The sequence below is a fragment of the Thunnus thynnus genome, chromosome 15 (assembly GCF_963924715.1).
Source record: "Thunnus thynnus chromosome 15, fThuThy2.1, whole genome shotgun sequence".
NCBI classification, from domain to species: Eukaryota; Metazoa; Chordata; class Actinopteri; order Scombriformes; family Scombridae; genus Thunnus; species Thunnus thynnus.
The window spans coordinates 8,989,972-9,012,196 of record NC_089531.1 but is presented as its reverse complement, the minus strand read 5'-3'; the positions used below and the strand labels follow the sequence as shown (position 1 = coordinate 9,012,196).

Below are 22,225 nucleotides of genomic sequence, written 5' to 3'. Positions count from 1 at the left end.
GCCTTTTTTCTCTCATTGTCTCAGCCCTGGTCTCTCATCTGATTTATCCACAGCGTTCAGGGACTGTTGAATATCTCGCCAGATGATCGATTCTCCTGTAGTTCTCTGTTATTACAGGCTCAGATCATGTTGACACGTTTCAGCCCTTAATGAGGCAAACAGTGCTGTCCTGCTAATTGTTTGGGAGTTCCTCGTCTGTCAGGGGTTTCCTGGTTGGAGAGCTGGTCTGTATCAGTCGGCTCCAGTTGCTGTGGACCTCCGTGCAACAGGAAACCTGTTCCTGGATTACTTCATATCAAACTCCACCTTCCCTGTGCTTAAATAACTGTAAACTTAGCCACATAGAACAAGAAATGAGCTCACTAACAGCACAGTGCCTCATGTTACATTAATAACAAGGCACTATCTAAACTTTATTTTAATAACCATAAATAATGTGTATACAGTTTACTGCATATTCATAATATATCCTAAACTGTTTTTGATATTCTGAGGTTCAAATTTCACTCTTGACCTTAGTAACAATAGTTAAGAAAACAATCTCACCACCGGGTCTATTTAGAAGCTTCTCTGGAGCTTTCAATCATATCACACAATCTTCATCAGCAGATGGAGTTTACTAAGTTGTCATGGAAACGTAGATTCCATTTTCCTGAGCACTTTAAGGACTTCTCATCCATGTTTGCTCAAAAGCTTAAGTTCATTTGTGACATTCAAAACATCAGTTGAGAAAGCAGTCTCATATTTTCGTCACAAGGTCCATTTAGTAGCTGTTCTTGAGCTTTCAATCATATCACGATCATATCAAGAACAAATGGATCTCAGCTTTTAAGCCAATATGAAAAGAGCAGCCCCTTAAGTGCTCAAAAAATGGACATGACAACTGGGCAAACTCCATCCACTACTGAAGATCATGTTATATGATTTAAACCTCCAGAACCACCACAAAATGGACCTTGTGAGATTAATTTCTCAACTGTTTTTATAATATTTTTTTCATTTTAATTCATTATTTTAAAATAGAGATCCTTAGAGTGACTGAACATAATCTCTTTCAAGGTTACATACAGTATAATTGTTTAAAAAGTTATTATTTTGGTTTCTCAAAATCAAATCAAAACCACAAAGACCTAAGACTTTACCTGAATAAAATAATGACTCAGAGATTACCATGCTGCTCAGTGTGGCCGCTGATGTGTTTGAAGCATCTCTATCACTTGTCGCCTGAGCAAATCAATGTGACCAGAGAGCCACATGACACAGATGTCACACTGGTGCTGTGCCTATTTTAAGGACTTTGTTGTAAACACACTTAGAGATCAATAGATTGACTTTTTTTTCAATTAGATCCTCCACATCAAATGTGGCGGCACAATGAAAAGTGGGCCATGGCAACGGGCATGTAAACAGTAAATGCTGTGGCCTCAGTTGGATAAAAGATAACGTTTTACTGCTGAATCCAATTGAATTCTGTCTTTTTACCATTTCATTATTATGTGAAAGCTATTCCTCCACATGTGGTGCATAAAGATGCGTGAGGAAAAATATCTGAACGCCATAATTCACCCGTGGTTTTAAAAGTTACCGGACAGGTGATGATGTGGAGGTCTGACGATGTCTTGATGTGCTGAATTTATAGCCGCCGTCCTGGCTTGATGTGCGCGTTGAGAAGTCGGTGTAATAACGTCCTCTTGAGGTTTCGAACTCAAAGATTATATCCTTCCACCTCCAGATGCGCAGAAGGTCAAAGCCAGATCAAATAGAGGAGAGGAGGTCAGTCAGTTCAGTCTGGGTCGGGAAGAGCACACATGGCAGCGGAACGACAGACTGTAGGAGGGTGGAGATGAGGTTTGAGTGTTTATTTCTTCAAGTTCAAGTATGTCTTATGGTAATATTGGTCATATTCTCACATTCACATGGCTGGTGGCAGTATGCTGTCCTGATGGTGAGGTATGTTAGAAAGCATCTTGCGTTACCATATACACAGAAAAATGGATCCTTCTAATCTTACTGTTAACAGAGTTGCAACTAATCCTGATGAAACAAAGACTTAAGTCTGTGGAGTTTAACTCTGATTCAGTCAAGTCTCATAGGAAGGAGATTTCTCCGCCGCAAGGATTTGTACACCCTGTATGAATATCTAAGAGATACACATTTATCCATGATGTATTAGACAGATAAATATACAGATCAAAACCAGTGGCTTAGCATATTTGCATTACATATAAAACACAAGATTTTTCTACCCTCCAGGCAGCCATTGTTTTAGTACACAAGCAACGTCAAGTTGCCTGAGACCTGAAACATGTTTGAGATCGTTAATTCATCACAATGATCAACTCGTCATCTCTATTTATTAATGAAAGTTGCTTTGTTCTATGAGAGACTCACCTCAGACTAAACTCACCTTTGTGGTGCGTTAAGGGACAATCAGACAGTCAAAACATTAAGAGTCAGTTGCTGAATAACAAAATATTCATGATCTTTGTTGTTGGAATTAGTTGAACTGCACTTAGATTTTTATGGTTAATTGTCACCTCTTGTCCTAAAAGGGTTTTGCTTGACAGTTTTATTTTACTTGTCAGATGTCTGTCCTTGAATGCACCATTGCCAAGTCTTCAAAACAGTCCCCACTTACACTTATTATTACTTTAACAAATAAATGCAAGGGCAACAAAATGTTCACTGTTATAGAAGCATTAATCTATATGACATTAAATTTTCATGGCTAAATAAGTCAATAAGTTCAAAACAAAAACACCTGTAATTATTATTTATTAAGATTTTAACAGTCAAAAACTCACCTAATCTCCTCCATCAGCGCTGTGTAGGTGTTATTTAATCAGATTTGATTGACAGTTGCCTGGCAACATTAGTAACATTAGTAAACAACCTCACTGTCATTAGATTTTCACTCAGATTTTGCAAACTCTGACTGATTAATGTAAATATATAACATTACCTTTATCTAACTGAGCCCTACCCACTTAAAACTAATGAGCAAAGCATAGAAGACAAGACAAAAACAGAAATATCTCATTTGAAATAACAAAATCTGTTGGCAGAAAATTGTGTGCTCATGTAGCACCCCATCGTTAATAGTAAAAAGCTTGTTGAAAAAATAAGTTTTAGGGCCTTTAAGGAGTCTCTCCAAGTTCTAAAAACTTTTAGTACAGTATGCATAACACGTAGTAAGTGGGATAAAACATGCTAAGTGTCTATGTTGAACCTGAATGATGAGTTCATCCCTTTCTTGGCCCTAAGCTGAATCAAGAGGAAGTGATTTAGAGCACCTGAATATAAATGTCACCACTGCCTTGACGAGTTTCTTCCCCGCTGCCAAGTTCTTCACAAAGACATATTGCTGTGAATCGCACCCTGTCCTCATAGTCACATAATAGGTTCAATGTGTCCATGTGTTTGTGTGACACACTCATGTGAGATCGCTGCCGTGCTGCAGTTATCAAACCTCTCAAGAGATCTTCCTGTTCCTTTATTAATAGCAGTCAATCAGTGAGTCAGAGTCATTAACTTCATGTTTAGATGACTCAAATGCTGTGAGTGTGAGATATCACTCTTTACATGCGGGGTTAATTTTTAACAGCTTCAATCAGAATTCAGGGGATTTCAATGGAAACCTTCTCATTATATAAGTTTTAGTTTGTGCTATTATGAGTTCCTGCGCAGTTATTTTTCTATTATCTTAAGCTGATGATGATACTGTTATGTTTTGTTTTTTACCATGGTAGCCTCCTGCGCACTTCTAAACAGTTTTCTCTGTGGAATTTTTGCAAGGCACGTACACCCTGTCATCTTTTTCGTGATAGGAAGTGAGTGGTATTTCTGGTAGGAAGCAGCAGTGCCAGTGTTGGGTCAATGAGGGAAGGGCTGCACCGCTGCCTGCGATGAAAATAAACGTAAAAAAAAAAAAGTCCATTGTTTGGAGGGGAATCTCAGGTTTCCAGGCTGCTTTTCCAGACTCGGCTGCGTCCAGTCAGAGGGAATTCCTCCCCCGGCCTGCTGGCTTGGTTTCTCGGGGCTGGCTCCAGGGGTGTTCCCCTTCCCCTCTCACATTTCTCATCCTCCTTAGAGCTGCGAAAGGGCCTTGAACCTGAACCTATAAGCTGATTAAAAATGTGAGAAGCTGGACTTCCAGATAAGCCATACTCAAGGTGGATACATAGTTAGTTTACTCTGTCTCAATTGGTCTTAAAAACAACACCCTACTTGAAAACTTTGACGCGAGAGAAATGAGTGGGGGGGGGAATCACAGAGAGGTCAGAAGAGTTTGAAAAAGCAAGTTGCTGAACAATTAACGTTGAAAAAAGACCAAATGGAGCCCTTCGAAGAGGAAAATGGCATCTTGCTAGCTAGCAGAGAAGAAGCTACTGAGCCTGGAGATGACCTGCTCCGTGAAATGATGTCTATCTCTAAAGATCTCCGTGACTTTAAAAAAGATATAGCCTACACACGGCTATTTCCAAAGGGGTTTAAGAAAAGACTTGAAGGAAAAGCTGACAACACTAAAATACAAGCTTAACCAGAAGCTATCTGAGGTTGCTTCAAGCTCAAGGCCAGGCTATTACCAAGGCAGAGGAGCGCATTTCACATATGGAAGCAAGCAGCGTTGTAACTAAAGAGGCTCTGCTATGTCTGCTGAAAGAACAACGCAGGCTGCGGGAAAAAGTGATCGATCTGGAAAGCAGATCCAGAAGAAACAACATTTGGATGTGCGGTGTGCCTGAGGGCTCCAAGGGCAACTTGATGATTACGTTTGCGGAAAACTTGCTGACTACAGAGTTCCCCTTACTTGACAGTATGTCCCTCCAAATTCACCGCGCACATAGAGCTTTGACAGAGAAGCCAGGACCCGATGCTACTCCAAGGTCTATCGTTATAAACTTCCAGCAGTTTGACGTTAAAGAAACCGTTGTGAAGTTGGCTTGGAAGAAGAAAGTTCACATAAATAACAAGCAGATTTTCTTCGACCATGATTATGCCTATGAGGTGATGGAGAAGCACAAAGCCTACAGGGGATCCCAGCCCTAGGTTTATGTTGGACTTATCTAGGGGATATGGAATGTACATGCAGGTCTGTCAGTCCACCACTACAAAAACAACACGTAGATAACACGATATATAAGATAAAGGACCCCTAAACTAAGGACACCCAGCACAATGAAGGAAATTAAAGATTGTTTTAAGGAATATTATGAAAATTTATATTGACAACCTCAGGTCGACAATGACCAGCAAACGAAGACACTATTCAAATCGTTAAACTTGCCAGCCCTTACAGAAGATCAAAATAGAGCACTCACAGATAACAAAAGAAGAAATTTAATTGGCTATAGCCAGATTGAAAGTTAATAAATCCCCAAGCACAGATGGATTCAATTCGGAGTTGTATAAAAGTCTGAAAGAGGCTCTGACACCTATTTTACTAAGAACATTCAACTGGGTTCTGACAAAAGAGAAACTCCAGCTTCATCAAAAGAAGCAATTTTTTCAGTTATACCCAAAGGAGGGAAAGATAAATTAGATTGTGAAAACTACAGACCATGTGGTGTGCTAAACCTTGATTACAAATTGTTAACTTCAATCATTGCCAAAATATTTTCAAAGAAAATTTGAAGAAAATTGTACCCTAAGTAATCAACATGGACCAAGCATGATTTGTTCTGTCATGTCAGACTCATGATAACATCAGAATATCTTTATAAATGATTAGACATATAAATCAAAATAAAATACAGGCTGTGCTGACAGGTTTCGATGCTTTTGATTCTGATTTGATTTTTGATTAGATGGAAATTCTTATTTAGTGTTGTGGAGAATTTTAGGTTTAGCCAAGCAATCATTAAGACATTAGAAGCTGTTAGAGAGACCCACAAGACAGGGCCACCTGTTAAGTCCACTTCTACTCACAATTTTTATTGAACCATTGGAACAATGAATTAGACAGAACAACATGATTAAAGGTATAAAAATGGCAGGGGGGGAACGAAAACTAACCTTATTTGCAGATGACATTCTTGTGTATCTATCAAGTCCAACAGCCTGTCTACCTGTGATACGGGTCATACTCAGGCTATAAACTAAATGAGCAACTTTAATATTCACTATAACCACCCTCAGTATCTTCACTCGAGGTATCAACCCTGGGGTAAGAAATTTGTAAAATATCTCGGAATTTTTTTGCCTATAGACGTATCCAAATTAGAAGAAATTAATTACAGCCCTCTCAAAAAGGAAATTATAGCAGATATTAACAGATGGAATTTAACTCCTTATCTAAATATTAGGTCATGTATAGATTTAGTAAAGATGAATATCCTACCAAGACTTGTGTATTTATTCCAATCAGTACCTATTGAAAAATCAGAAGAGTATTTTTTGGACTGGGATACAGTTATTTCTTGATTTATTTGGGCTGGGAAGAAACCAAGAGTAAGATATAAAACTCTACAACTACCAAAGGAGAGAGGTGGATTAGCCCTTCCATGTCAGAGGGATTTTTATAGAGCAGCTCAAATTTGGCCACTAGCTGACTGGTGTAAACCCAACTATATATCATAGTGAAAGACAAAGAAAGCTTAGTGGGGAAGGGACTACCAGTTAACACGTTTGTCGAAGACCCTTCATTAACTAGTCATCTTTCAGTTGCCAATAACCCTTGGATAATTAGCTCCCGAAAGATATGGAATGAATTCATTAAAAGGCACCAATTGAAGGACAGGACTGAAATCACAAATGGTTTGCCTATGACCCAGACTTCATGGCCAGTAAATATGACACAAGGTTTAGATGCTGGACTGGAAATGGTCTTGCACACTCTTAAATCAAGGTATGGTTTTGAGCTTCCAGGACCCTAAGGACAACTTTAATCTGCAGAATCAGGATCACTTTAGGTATTTTGTTGGCAAGAAATTTCCAAAAGATGACACCACAATGGAAAAAGAAATCCTTGGTATTTTTCAAAAAGCCTATAAAGATGCTATTTACAAAAAAGTAATATCTAAATTGTATTTTGCTCTTGAAAATTTTAAAAGAGGTCGTAATCTGATTATTAAAGCAAGATGGTAACCAGAGGGTGATTTCACAATAACATTGGAAGAATGGGAGAGGATCTGCAGACAACGATGGTTAATGACATCCTCTCCCTCCTGGAGAGAATTCAGCTGGAAGAATGTGACTTGATTTTTCTGTAACGCTAATCAGATGCCTGCTGGTGGTCCTGTGGAAGCGCAGGAGCAAACCACCATCACATTTTCTGGAATCGTCCCTCTGTGGCTCCATTTTGGAGAAGCGTCCACGTTGTCCTGGAGGCTGTTTTTAAGATGAAAATCCATTTTAATTTTAAAATCATGTACCTTGGTGATCTAGAAGAGCTTCACTGTGCAGAGTGAGATACTTGTTGATGGTGTTGTTAGTGGTAGATTTTGTTGTTTATTTAAGAGATGGATCCTCCCCTTGTTGTTTATTTTATTTTTGACTTGTTTTTTCCTTTAAAGCGTGTGTGATTTATGTCCATATGTATCACTTTTGTTTATCTGTGTTCTTTAAAAGACAACCTAATAAAAAGTAAATTTTAAAAAATGTGAGAAGCTGATTAAAGAGGGAGGAATTGTGGAGGCTGTCTCCTCAAATAAATGAGTTCACAGATAACAACTGTAAAAGCTAATGAAAAATGAAACATCTCAAACCCCTTCAGTGTGGGAAGAAATGCTCCTTTCTCTGTTATCAGTGCATTGATATCTATATATTTTTCTACTTTAGTTTAGCTGAATTGCTTGTAGATCATATTCCTTCGTCAGCCAAAGAACACAGCTGATAAAAACAGATAAACAAGTGCACCTGGATCCTTTAGGGACAGCAGCAGGTTGCATCATCTCTCTTGATAAGAAATGTCTGGGGATTTCAGATATAAAGTGATTCTATTAAATTGACTCTAAGGAAATAACAGGTCCTAAATAGGTCAGAGAATTTAATTCACAGTGGTGGAAAATATTACCTTAAAGCTGCACTAATCAATTTTCTTATTAACAATGGAAAAAGGACTATGTGTAATATGAAAGGTGCTGCTTCTAGTGATGGACCGACAGATAATTATCAGATGACTCTCAATCTCTTTGTTTTGGTTTTATGTTTCACTTGTTTCACTCTCATCGCTGTCATCAATGTTGTTTCCAGACACAGCAGGCAGCTAAAGAGACAGATATTTCCCTCAGGAGTTGGTAGAGACCAAATCAGAGCTAAAAATTGGAGTGAATATTGGACTTACATTCATATGGTCACAAAAACATGATTCTAAATTAACGTCACAGACTCTGCTGGTCTTGTAAATTAGAAACAGTTCAGTGTTAACATTATAGCCATATCAACTTAAAAAGGTCATAAGAAGTCGGTGTTGTGTTGGCAGCTTGTTGCACTGCCAAAAAAAATCAATTAAAGCAGATTTTTTTTGTGTGATCAACTTTTTATTGATATACAGTATAATGTTTATATATAGGTATATATACACTGTAAATGTACTTACATACACATACAAATACATAAATGCACACACATACAGTACAGTAATATACTTAAGAGCATTTACACAGACAAGCTGAAGACTCCGTTCACCATTTACAGACACAACAGAATTACAATTACAAACAACAACAAAAAACTCAGATTTAAGCTATTTTCAAAGGTGTTACATGCAGTGTGTTACATGTTCCAGACAGTAAATGGGAAATAATATTGTGGGACATATTCTCTGTAACAATGACCTAAGTCACTTGCTGTAGTTGAGGAATCAATGAAAACAGAAAAAAGCATGAAGCAGAGATGAGTTTTTATATTGAGACTGTTAACATTTTGTGTGTAAATTAAGAAGAATGTTTGACTCCCGCTGTATTCTGTGTAGTTGTCTAAAAGGAGTGAGCTAATAGTGAAGGAACATTTTTATTACCTGCAAGTAATACTGCAATATACTTCGGTGTTACATGTTATACTATACATGCCAGCAGTCTTTATTCCTTGTAGATGTCGTTGTAAAGTATCTAATATACCAACCATCCTTTTCTCTCTTTTTTTTTGCAGTCAATGAGATCATCAGGAATGACCTGTCAAGCATCTCCGTCCACAGCCACGCATAGTTTCCCATCACCACCAAAACTGACACAGGAAACCAAAAAAAAAAAGGGAAACGCCAAACAGAACTGACACTATGCTGTGCGTGCTTGGACTACAACCTGCAGGAAGCAACAGCAGGAAATGCAAGGAGAACAAATGTAAATGTATTGTCCAGATGACCAGGGTCCATCGTGTGCCTTGTTTTTTTTTTCATATATAATGCCTTTACACAGAATTTATCCAAGGATTAAATCACATGACTGACTTTTTTAAAGATGTGTAAATTGATTATGTAGCAACCAAACCTGCCACCCTCAACCCCACAACAAATATGCTTTTAGAGGACCAAGCATTGTTTTATATATATATGTATCTTTTTTTGCTGCAGTTTGTAAATGATTCAGTGCCTATGAGTTATGTAATTTGTATATACAGTGTCTGTAGTGCTTCAGTTTGCATATCTGGCTTTACAGAGAGACACTTTAAAAGAAAAGTGCCTTTTTGACTGGAAGCAGAAAGTTTGACTTCACAAGTTCAACCTCAAAATGTAAGATTGAAGATTTTTTTAAAGCAAGTCTATGTAGCTTTTGCTGAACTGGGACTACTTTGGCCACAAGTGACAATTATGGGATAATGTAAAAGCTAAAAGATAGTGTAATAGTAGCACAAATAGAAAAGAGTCTTAAAGTCAGTGCGCTGACTAAGCAATGTCCGTTACACAGTAATATCTATCTAAATTAGCCACTATAAGCTACTGGTCATACCAGACCAAGTAAGGTTGTAATAGCAAAACCCATGTGTGTGTTTAATTGATCAAGGATGCATTTTATTTCTAATGAGGTCAACAGGAAAAATGTTTTATTTCTTCTTTCAAAAATTGCAAAGTCTCACTTTAAATCATATTTGGTTTGCATTTTTGATGGACATTTGTTTGGAGAGATTAAATTAAAGGGGATATATTATGCACATTTACAGGTCTATATTTTTAATTTTGGGCTGCATTGATATGTATTTCCATGATTTACAGTTCAAAAAACTCCTTATTTACCTCACACTGACTCTTTACACAGGCCCTCAGTTCAGCCTCTGTCTGAAACAGGCCGTTTTAGCTCCTGTCTCTTTAAGGCCCGCCTCCCGATGAGCCCACTCTGTTCTGATTGGCCAGCTCTTGGAAGCTGCCCCTCAGGAGATTTCCGCTAACTCTGGAAGCTACATCAACAAATCATGCAACAGAGTATAGTAGTAGGATTTCTCACTCACTACTTTTTCCTCATTCTTTACTCAAAATATCAACTTCTCAAATACATCCGTGCATATTTGAGCCGAAATCCGATCCAAAATATGAGAGTGGACAATGCGAACAACACACAGAAAAAACAACCTTAGCAATAAAGGCTATGGAACGGATGACGAGCCGACAACAGTTTGTCGGCAACGTAGAAAAATATGTCGCAAACAAAGCTTTCAGAGCAGGTTGAAGCCCTGGATTTTGACTTGCAGGGAGCATTTCTACATCTGCAAACCTCAAGTTTTGGAACTTTGACCATGTTTTACATAGATATGCGACATCATATCAACCAAGCAACCATTTGTGCCATCTTCGATCCGAAGGTTGGCTTTCATGGTCCTCCAACTGTTTCTCTCCTCAGCCTTTCTCTAAATCATAACTGACATCATCATCAACAGTATATAAATACCAGAAAATCACAAAAAGCATAATATGTCCCCTTTAAGATGAATAAAAATAGAATACATTTTCTGTATTCACAATCAACAATAAGCACTTAACCACTAAACCTGTGGTATTACTTGTACTTAATCCATTAAGGCAACATGGTTCTGTCACTTTAAGTCACACAGCAATGGCAAAACTTTTCAGTGTAATCACAGGATATTGAGTCATTTTGAATCATTTTCTTCATATAAACAATACAGACCACATACTGACTTGACGACATGAACTTTGTGTAAACTGTTGGCTACAGTAATACTGGTTGGACTTCTATCAAAGGAAGAAATCATCTCAGTTTTGACAAAGCTTGACTATTATTACACCCTGGAAGCTATGCAACATGCAGGTAGCATTAGTCTCTAAAAGAATGTTAACATTCACCGTTGTAACAGAGAAGGCCTCTGATCCAAAGAATACTCAACAACGGTGAACAGCAATACAAGTACAAATTCTTTGTTTGTTTTTGTATTTTCATATTTATTCTCTTAGCATGTGCTCTGTTTATTCATGTTTATCATACAGCTTCTTTTACATGGTTACCTGCATACTGTGGTTTATGTACTAATTTGTTTTGCGCTCTTACAGCAAGATTTAATGGGCTTACACACACACACACAGTTCTCACACCTTTATATGTATTTATGAGTCTTAATCCATGTAACTGAAGGGCATGAAAGAAGCCGTACTGAAATGTTTACTGAGGAGGTTATTGTTAGTCTACAACTCATAATTCTGCTTTGTGTTCTATTTTGTGTATTTGTCAATAAATAAGCCTTCATCTCTTTCATCCGTATGATATGTGTCTCACTATAAACAAGGGGCTAGAAATCTGTGTGTCATCACATTATAATAGAATTTTCCGGAGGAGGTCTTCAGGTTAGATTAATATGAGCAGCAGAGACAATAAAATTATTATTATTATAACTTAGCTATCTGTTAAGGTTCCTCTGCCTCATCCTTAACTATACAAAATCCAGTCTGGTATGTCTTCCATTTGTATTTATGCCTTATCTGGAGTGTAAATTTATACTCATCATCTCCAGTTGTAGTCACAGCTGCACTGGGAAGGATTTTATATAAGAAAAGCAATACCAGGTGTTTTGCATGTTACATACAAAGCCGGTTTCTCAAGATTTCAAATTTAAACCAAAGGTTGCCTAGAATAGAATAGTGCTGTAGTAGAAATACATCCATTAAACTGAATATCATGCTTTTGAAAATGTTCAGCAGAAATATAATGGTTTGTAAGGAGCTAAAACCTTCAGAAAACACCAGTATAGTCCTTTAAAATCACCTCGCGTTAGCCTGAGACTGCAGATTGTTGTCAAGAGAAAGTTGGAATCATATGTTACTGATGAAGAGGATTTCAGGAAATTCAGTATATTCAGTAAAGTCTTGCTAGTTGTGTTTATACAGCTTTTATTTAAGTCAACTGAATTCTATTTCAGTGATTTACCTATAAAATCGAATCAAAATAGAGCTTTGGATCTTGTAAACTGTACTTTACTTTTAAGTTCAATGTTTATTTAATACATTTAAAAGCATACAAAGAGAAAAATGGCATAATTCAAAAAAGGTACATAAAGTTAAGTAATAAGATTATGCAATGAAAACAAAATTTAATGTAAAAAAATAAGAACTTGCATCTCCTTTTTTGTGAGTAGAGACAACTTCAGTGTCTTCAAATGAAAGCAGCCAGGGGAAAAGAGAACCAACACTGAAATATTTGATATCGCCACGAAAACAAAAACTCCCCTGACAAAGATTTTCAACTCTACTGTAGCTCTAGTACTAAAACAGAAATCAATCTCACATCCATCAACAGCACACATTACTCATCCCTGCATCCACAGAGTTCACCCTTTCATATAAGATCTATATCAGTTAAAAAGCTTTCATCTCATCTTCATGATCAATAATTCCAGACAGATTCAATCTTATATGTGAAACAGTTCTAATTTCTAGTCTGTTTTATATTATGTAATATAAAGCGTGCTGCTCAGTGCTTCTCCAGCACTGTGGGTGCAAGTTATGGTGCACACTGACACCATGAGGTCTGCACGATTTCTGCTTAACTTTAATCATGGAATCAGTCTCAACACTGACAAAAGCTTGTGGGAGTTTTTTTAAATTTTTCTTAACGTCTGATCTTGTCACAGCCTTAAACCTCCGGTGCAACCGAAACTCTGCTGTTATGAAAATAAGGACGCATTTGACTCACAGTTTGTTGGTTTTGCTTGGTTGGCTTGCACCTGTTTTACATCTTTTAGGAAAATTAGGTGTCATTTTTACTCAGTCAGTAGATTATTCTTCCTGTCATCCTTTGGTGACGTCCGAGCAGCAGCTGAACACACCTGGTAAGCACTGACTGTTGTGTTGATTGTTTAATTGTATGATTATGTGTATAATTGTATATGTGTATAATAAAAATATAAGTTAATATTTACTTTATTGCAGTATGACTATATGTAAGTTAAGTTAGTAGTAATAAACATAAGTTAGTGTTTATCATATCTGCTCAAACAAAAATGTTTTATTTCGTTTCTTGACCTATAACTTATTTCCATAAATGGCTGCCAGATAGTGAGAATATTTTTGCCTTTTTTTTCCCTCAAAGCAAACAGTTTTAATCATTTTTCAAGAATCAACCCTATTTTGGTGCGGTGATCTGCTCTACTAGTTTATTTGTACTAGAAAAATGTTTAAATAATCTTGCATTGGTGTATTTTTATTACCTATTAGAAGAGAATATGTCAAATTTGTAAAGAAAAATACTGGGCTAAAATTACAAAGTCACAAGGTCAGTTTTTGGCATGTAGGAATCTGAAGATGTTAATGAATTTTGCTGTATGTGTTTGTGTATTTATCGGTTATCTGCAGCTCTCTTTGCTTTTATATTAATTATTATCCGACAGTTTTGTTTCTTCCAGCTCTGAAACCAAAGTCTGGTAAGATGGAGAATACATTCACCAATGTCACGCTCAACTCCAGCAAACCTGAGGATTGTGATTGTGGACTGGGCCACCTTGTGTTTCTCTCACTGATTAACATTTTTAATCTTCTTGTGGGACAGCCAGTGATTGCCAGACTGCTGTGGATCACCTGCACATCTAAGAAGACTACAGATATCCTGAATTGCAATTTAGCTATCTTCCACAACTTGGAGTACTTCATGCTAAACTTGCATTTATTTGTGTTTATTTCGATGCCATGTGCCCAGTTTCACATCCTCAAGTTTTTGTTTGTGTATGTACAAATCGGGGGGCCGATGAGTTTGTCTTTTGTCTGCGTGGAGAGATATGTTGCCGTGATTCACCCCACGTCTTATCCGCTGTTGAAGAAATACAGATGCAGGGAGGTTTGTGCCGGGTTAGTGTGGCTCTTTTCTGTGCCCACTGCTTTTGCAAGTCTTTTTGCTAGAGAGGACAATTCTTCTCTTACAAAGACTGTGGAAAAAATCCCATTTTTTGTGATGGCTCTCATGACTGCACTAATGGTGCGATGCAGTGTCAGTATTGCACAGGCGCTCAAACATTCTGGCCCGGGGACAGACAAGGTGCATCCTATCAAGAGACGAGCCTTCAAAACTGTCTGTGCCACTTCTGGCATGGTCTTGTTTTGTTACGTTCCAGTGACCTTACTGTATGGGTTAATTGTGGATAATTATTTGTATCGCTGTTTAGTTGTCCCGGGATGTTTACTCCTGTTGTCTGTTGCAAGTGTTGTGCATCCAATATTTTACCTCTCCACCCAAGGGAAGTTGTTTATCTGCTTAAAATGAGAAAAGTCTTAAAATTTCCTTCGATCCCTGCTACTAATGACGACAATGCTGAACAACTCTCCGCCTCGCTGTTACACATATCTCATCCCCATCACTTAAATTCTTAGCTAAGTTGATTTATCTGAACTCAGCCTTGTAAAAACATGTCTACTATCTTACAGAATTATGTCTTAAAAAACAACAATCATCTGATTGTGAAAATGTGAAAATATAGACTTTGAAGCAAACTTTGGACTGTAGGATGGAGATTTGGTCAGAACAATAACTCTTAGATGGAGGAATAATCTCATTGGTTGAGATTTTTCATGAATTTAGCAGGTTCCTGCCTCAAGAAGAGCTCTCTAATGTCTCTAATGTGTCTAATCCCAAAATGGAAATCATAGATTGAATGATAGAGTGTGGTAAAAATTAAAACAAAACAAAAACAACAGCAACAACATAACATCATATGAAAATGTTATGCAAATTTAGAGGACGTCTTTTTTTTCCTTTTGCACTGTCAGTCTGTGGTGATGTAAATATGAAAATTGGTTTTGTATCGGTATGTTTTAGAAGAAAATCATATCCTAGTAATCATGAAAAGACACATACTGTCTAACAGATTTTAGTTTGTGCTGTAGTCACAACATGAAACTGTCCTCAAGTTAAACATATTCTATACATATACGACCAGAAATATGTGGACACCCCCGTATACACACTTGTGAATGAGATGTTCAACGACCACATACGGTTGCAATGTTTGCCAGTCCACACACTGCATTTACAGAGCACATTAAAAACAACGAATTTTAACCAAAGTGCTTCACAGAGAGATGACAACTACAATCAAAATACAATAAGACATAATTATGAATATCAAAAGAAAACGAATGAAATGTAATGTATTGTCAATTTATTATTGTGAAATGCACAAGACAGCGATGACTGACTCACCACTACAGAGACACCTTGTGTTCTTTAAAGAAAGCTGCAAGCAGGCAAAGTACAAAAGCTTAGTAATCTGGATATTTTGTTATCTTTGGACATGTGTGTTTGAATCTCAATGGAATTTTCACTACTTTAATTTACTAATTTACTAATTTACTAACTGTATTTATTTGATTATTTATTCAGTATGTGTTTATTTATTTATCATATCTATTGTGTTGCATTCTGACATTTTTTTTTGCTTATTATGTTCTTGATTCTCTGATGTTTGATTGTCCAGTTTGATTCCAGTCAGATCATCATGTTACAAAGAGAACAGATGCAATATGTTCCTTTAGTAATGTTGGGATTATATATTTATTGTGCAATGTTATATCATACAGTTAATAATATGATTACAATACATGTAAATAAAAAATAATCATTATATTACAAATCATTCATATGACTGAATAAGTACTACACTAGTCAGATGTAGTCAGTTGTAACAGATGTTGTTACTGTCAATACACTTATACGTTATATACAGGACCATGTTGGTGCCCTAGTTCAGATTTTAGATTGAAACTCCAAAAGATTTAGATTGGAGCACCCAAAAAAGTGCAACCTCCAGTCCAAGAACTTCGGATATGAATTCATACTAAACAATGGTACATGGCCACAATGGTACCCCCAGCCCAGACAGAGTCCTCCCAGTCCTCCAGACAAAAAGGCAAGAAGGGGGGCCGAGGTGCCATTCAGTGAGTGTTTGGTGGCATTGCCTGAGGTAGCGCATGAAGTTTGGTAGCTGTCACATGAAAACTGACTGAACAGTAAGGCTTTGGAAAATCAAACCAGATGAAAATCCATGCAAGATAATGGCGAAAAAAGACAGGAAAAACATTAGGAAGGGAGAACATGTAGGCATATTTCCAAAAGCTGCGTAAAAGCACACCTGTTATATGACACCTTTAAACAAAAGAAAAAAGTTTATCACTAAAAATTTACAAACAATTAGGACAAGTTGGTTGAATGATCATACAGTGAAAAGAAAAATAGGTGAATCATTATCATATTTGTTAATTAAATGGAAATCAATAGATTCAATAGATGCCTGGCTGGTGAGGTTTTCTCGAGATCTAATATAAAGGTAAGGAGTAGAGTCGTTTCCTTCCTCTGTTTTATCCTTAAAGTCCAACTGAAATTGCTACTACAGCAAACATATCTGCTCTGTCTTGTGGTCTCCTCTGAGAAAAAAAAATCAGAAACCAAAAGGGAGAAACTTATATTTTAAATTATTTGATTTCATGATGATGCCCCCTACTTTTGCATTATTTTGATTAAATACTGTTCTGCCATCTGCTTATGTAACTGGAGACGTAGCGAATCAAATCAGCTAATGTCAATCAAACAAGCCTCTGACACAAAAAGGAGCATTTCTGATATTTTTCCATTTCTGATATTGACTGCAAAAAAAGGTGATTTCAGTTGGACTTTAAGAGTTGCAATAGCAGCTTTGACTATATAGTACAAACACACATACTTCTGTCTGGGCAGATTTTAAGGACCCAACATTTTCAAGACTATCTTAATACAACAGTCAGGTGCCCATATGAACACTGAAAGAGGTTTTCCTCGCTGTAATCATTTCTCTTGTTCATACTGGCTATTATAAGATCCCCTTCAAATGTGCTTTCATTGGAAGTGACAGGGTATGGGGTTATTATTGTGGAAATATCATTTGCAAATGTGTGTGGAGAGTCTGAGTTATTTATATCAAGTGGATATCTACCACATTTACAGTGTTTTTAGCATCAAATTTCCTCTTTGTGTTTCCCTGTTGAGCTGCAGTGAAAGCATAGTAACAAAAAGAGGGACTTTGGCACTAAAAAGATTGTAATGTTGAAAGATATCTACTTGATTTGACTCATTAGGACGACCGAAGCTTCATATTAGCTTCAGATAAACTTCTTAATACATTTTTGCACAGAAGGAGGACTGTGGATTTTGTCCCCCATCACTTACATTGTAAGTCCATTATGAAGGGATCTTCTAATGGTCAGTATGAACCGGAGGAATGATTATGACAAAAAAAAAAAACCTATTTCAATGTTCATTTGGGCTCCTGATGATCACTTTAAGGCAGACTTGGAAAACTGTGAACCCGTCCTTCAATTCTCTTGAGGTCTGAACTGCATCTACTTGTACAGTCATCACACAATGTAAATTCACTGCTTCATCTGCAACATTTTCATCCTGTCTGAAATCATAACATTTATTAGCAACATGGTCAGTGCAGCTTCAATAAAACTAGCTTGTTTGTTTTATTGAAGAAAAAAACCAAAAAAAAAACCAAGACATACGGTAGGCTTCAACCTGATTTCTCACGTTCTTTCCTCCACTGAATATCTTGTTTCAATTAAAGAAAGGACACCTATCCAGTCTTTCCTGTATCTGCCTCCAGTCTCTTCTGCACAATGTCTTCACTTAGGGACATGTTGTGCTGCACGGGTCTCCTGATGAGAAGAAACTGTACACACTGACCAGTGGAAACATGGTCACAGCGCCCAGCAGAGAGCCTAACTGCACTACAGCTCCACACCACACGAGGGCACTGTGGCCCTCATCACGCAGGATCACCCCGATGATTACCTTCACATAGGACAGAGTGAGAATAAAGATGATCCAGGCCATCACCTGTGGAGAGGAGGGAGGTTAGTGCTACATGGTTGAACACTTGACACTTCAATCTCAACATTTCTGTGGCAAAAAAATCTATTTTCTAATTAAGTGTTGCTTTAACATTAATTTTAAGAGGATTAAATAGATTATTTGAGTAAATGAAGTTTAACAGTGCACTCACAATGATGATATCACCCGAGCTGTCATTAACCAGCAGTGGACATGGACTCAGTACTGCCATGCCCATTATAAAAGCTCCAACTCCACTGCCGATCACTGTGAGGGCTCCCATCAACAGCAGGGATCTGTGAAATGACAGATAAGTAGCCAGGATGCATTATTGCATGTAGAGAGCAGGAAAAAAAATATGTGATACAGTATTTTCACTACAAACATGGAAATAATCAATCTGTGGCTGAAAAATGACTTGCAATGTTAAGTAAATCTGATTGGTTATGACCCCCAAAAGTAGTATTAGTAATTTTTGTGAAATTTCATTAACTGTTGTTCATTAAAACTGTTTAAGAGTTTCTGCCTGAAAATTTAATCAGGAAACATTTAAAGTCTTTAAAAAAAAGTGTTTAACCTACTCCAGGATTGTAAAATCAGTTTGTGTGAAGTTGTGTTTTAATTATGGTTTATGGCCGGCTGAAGAACTCCGACCAAGTTCTGTAAGTTTTCACTTTATCTTTATGAGGACATTGATCTCTTCAGTTAGGCTTTCAGACTGACATTATTCATCCAACATTATTTATTCGTATACAAGGAATTTGACTTATTTTAAAAACTTAATTAATAGATCAAAATTCAGGGAAATAAGATAATAAAATATGTTTGTTTTCTTAATATAGAGTCTAGAGAGTTAAATGAGAAATCGATACCATTCTCATGTCTGTATGGTAAATATGAAGCCAACAGACAGCTTAGCATAAAGACTGGAAACAGGGGGAAACAGCTAGCATGGCTCTGTCCAAAGGTAACAAAAATATGCCTTCCAGCGATTAACATGCTATATCTCATTTGTTTAATTTGTATTAAAAAAATGTAAAAAGTGTAAAAACAACAATTTGTGGTTGTTCAAAGTCATTTTTGCATTAGAGATTCTATTATTTGCAGTTTCCACTAAAACCTCTAAGAAAAGCTATATAGATAAAAGCCTTTTTTAAAAAAAAACATTTTGTGTGTACTAAAGCATCAGTCCTGTATCTTGCCTTTTACAAGCTTTACACCCCAATAGACTGACCTTATTGGAAAGAACAAAGCAATGAAGCAGGCGAGAGGGTTGGACACAGCAGCCATGGTGGCTGATAGGTGATAGGCATTGTTACCATATGGCATACACGAGTAGGACTGCACCGATGGAAGCACCACATTGGACAGAGCATTAACCCAAGCCAGGATGACAAAGATGTAAGACACCTGCATCCAGCTGTAAGCACCAGTGCCAAAGCTGCTTTTGCGCCTCTGGTTTGTAGGTCTGTATGGATCCATCATGGGCTTCTGCTCAACCCACTCCCTGTTTTTCTGATGTTTCTCTTTGACTCCGTTGGTATATCGGCCATTAGGATGGTCCCTAACTACAGCGGGGTGGTAGTTCAGCAGCAGAAAGGCCGCCAGGCACACCAGCATCATGGCACTCAAAATGAAGAAAAACACCTCAGCTGAGAAGTTGGCCGGCTGGTACTGGGCCCAGACTTCAAAGGTCAGAGTGCTGTTGGAGGTGTTCAGGGTCTGGTTCAGAGACTGGGTGCTGTTTATGCAGTGGACCACCCCAACACCTTGGATCAAAGCCACTAGAGCAGGCAGCAGGCCACTTACACCCTCTCCAATGTAGTAGGTGGTGAGATACTGAGGCTTGAGACGCATCATGAAGGGCAGGAAGGTGACGGAGGAAGTGCAGTCAACAGCAGCGAGGAAGAACGTTAAGACAAGTAGAGCTACACTGCGGGGCACACCTGCCACTACAACAGTCTCCTTCCAGAAGAAACCCAACAGGAAACTGGCCACAGTGCCCAGGGCGATAATCACATATATGACAGCCACCTCGTTCAGGGCGCTCGGCCGGAAGCGATGCATCAGGGTGACGAAGAGAGGCCCAACATTGGCCATCTGGATGAGGACGGAGAGGTACGAGGGCAGGTACCAGCCCTCAGGGATCTGGGGAACAATCAGCGGCAGCTCCACCCACAGGCCGTTGATGGACACCCAGGAGCCCATACCGAACAGACACGCCAACAGGTGGGTGAGGAGCGACATGTTGGAGGTGTTTTTTTTCTAGAATGAGGCAAAAAAGGTCTGTAAATTTCATGATCAGCTGGTAGGTTTTATTCTAAAATAGTTTCAGGAATGATCCTGACATATAAGTTACTACTGAATTTGCAAACATGGGCCCCCAGTCTGAAAGTCTAATCCTTGTTTAAACCATGTTACAGACATTTTGAGCCATGTTAGCCAAGGGTCCTGGTCCAGGCTGAAATATCTCAACATCTACTGGATGGATTGCCATGAAATTTTGTACAGATACACATGGTGCCCATCAGATGAATCCTGATGACTTAGTTGATTCCTTATCTTTACCTCAAACGCCACCAGCAGGACAACCTTTACACTTATCCTGTGAAATATCTCAAAATCTACCAAATGGATTGTCATTCATAGTTCTCAGACAATGAATCTTCCTGACTTTGGTGACCTCCTGACTTAGGGAGGGGTTCGGGATGTGGTGGTTATGAGTCTTCAGGGAATAAATGGGTGTAGACTTTATTTTGTTGAACTGCGTCAACAGTAAAAACAATTGGACAATACAACAATAAATGCTTTTCTACCCAAAGTGTCAATGGTTACCTCAGCAGTATAGATTAATGTGTCACCATGAGGAAACGTCTCAGTGGCAACACTTGCTGAAGGTGCAGTATTCGGATTTTTTCTTTTCCTTGTCTTCTAACTGTGTAATGTGTAACACTTTTATTTTATGCAAAATATTTCATCATCCATGTCCAAGTTGTTTCATCTGATCACAGGCAGGGTTTAGGTAAAACCCGCTTAAAACATCAAGCATGCAGCAAAGCAAACATGACCACCTACTGCACTAGTAACTATTACATAACCTAAGAAAACATCTGACCAGTGCATTGTTTATTGAAAAAAGAAAAGGCTTGCAGTGAAGTCTTTGATCAATAAAAGAATGAGAAAATAATACTCAGAGATCCAAACAATGTGTTAGAAGATAGTCCTCAAAGCATAAAGTTAACTGAAAATAAGAATTATCTGTTACATCTGCAACATGGAGGCACAATAACAACTTTGAAGAATACATTTTTAAAAAAATGTATTAAGTTATAAAAAAAATGCATGGTTAAACAGTCTCTGAATGTTGATATCATAATATGAACATTAAAATAACATTGAGTTATTAAAGAATATTGTTAACATGTTTAAATTTATTTTAGGAACAAGACTTGACAGTTTAAAAAAAACATTTTTTCCCAATTCAATCCATTAAGTCAGTAAAATAAAAAAACTGATGATATGCATCCCTGCAGATACTCACATGCTGTTTGTTGCAGTGTTTTCTTTGGAGTTTTCTGTAGAGAGAGAAAGAAGCCAAAGTCCTGTGCAGTGAACTCTGAGTACGCCAAGGGATTAAACCCTCCTTGGGGGGAGTGGGTGTGAGTGCATGTAGCCAACCATGACACGTTTGGTTAACTGGTCATTGTCTTTACCTACCTTCACTGTCGAGACATCACATGTTGTGATTTACAGCCACATCACTCCCATTTCTTTGCCTTGAAGCAATTTCTGAATGAGTGAACACATTCAAAAATCCGCAGAGTTCTTTAATTCTGCTTAAGGGGATCATGGGAGCATAAGTGCAAATAAGTTGTTTAGATCATTGAGCTGCATAACTGCACATTTGTGAAGTTAATTTAAGGAGGAAAATGTATTATTAAAAATTCTTGAGCAATTTTTAGAGAAAAAAAAGATATAATCTTATGTAA

General features: G+C 37.6%; 2 protein-coding genes across 2 annotated transcripts in view; one reads left to right on the top strand and one right to left on the bottom strand.

Annotated features, from left to right (window-relative positions):
- nfatc1 (nuclear factor of activated T cells 1) overlaps positions 1–11,640 on the top strand; it is a 46,918-nt gene extending 35,278 nt beyond the window's left edge. Inside the window, exon 10 of the mRNA XM_067612330.1 lies at positions 9,091–11,640. Coding sequence (XP_067468431.1) covers positions 9,091–9,146 — 56 coding nt within the window. The 3' untranslated portion in view covers positions 9,147–11,640. The remainder of the gene's footprint in view (positions 1–9,090) is intronic.
- Positions 11,641–15,358: 3,718 nt separating this feature from the next.
- slc52a3-2a (solute carrier family 52 member 3-2a) lies at positions 15,359–22,180 on the bottom strand. The gene is made up of 4 exons (XM_067612329.1): positions 21,778–22,180; positions 19,471–20,501; positions 18,409–18,532; positions 15,359–18,242 (listed from the first exon to the last, which is right to left on the bottom strand). The coding sequence occupies exons 2-4, from the start codon at positions 20,481–20,483 to the stop codon at positions 18,033–18,035; spliced, it is 1,347 nt and encodes a 448-aa protein (XP_067468430.1). The 5' UTR covers positions 20,484–20,501; positions 21,778–22,180; the 3' UTR covers positions 15,359–18,032.
- Between the last annotated feature and the right edge of the window lie 45 nt (positions 22,181–22,225).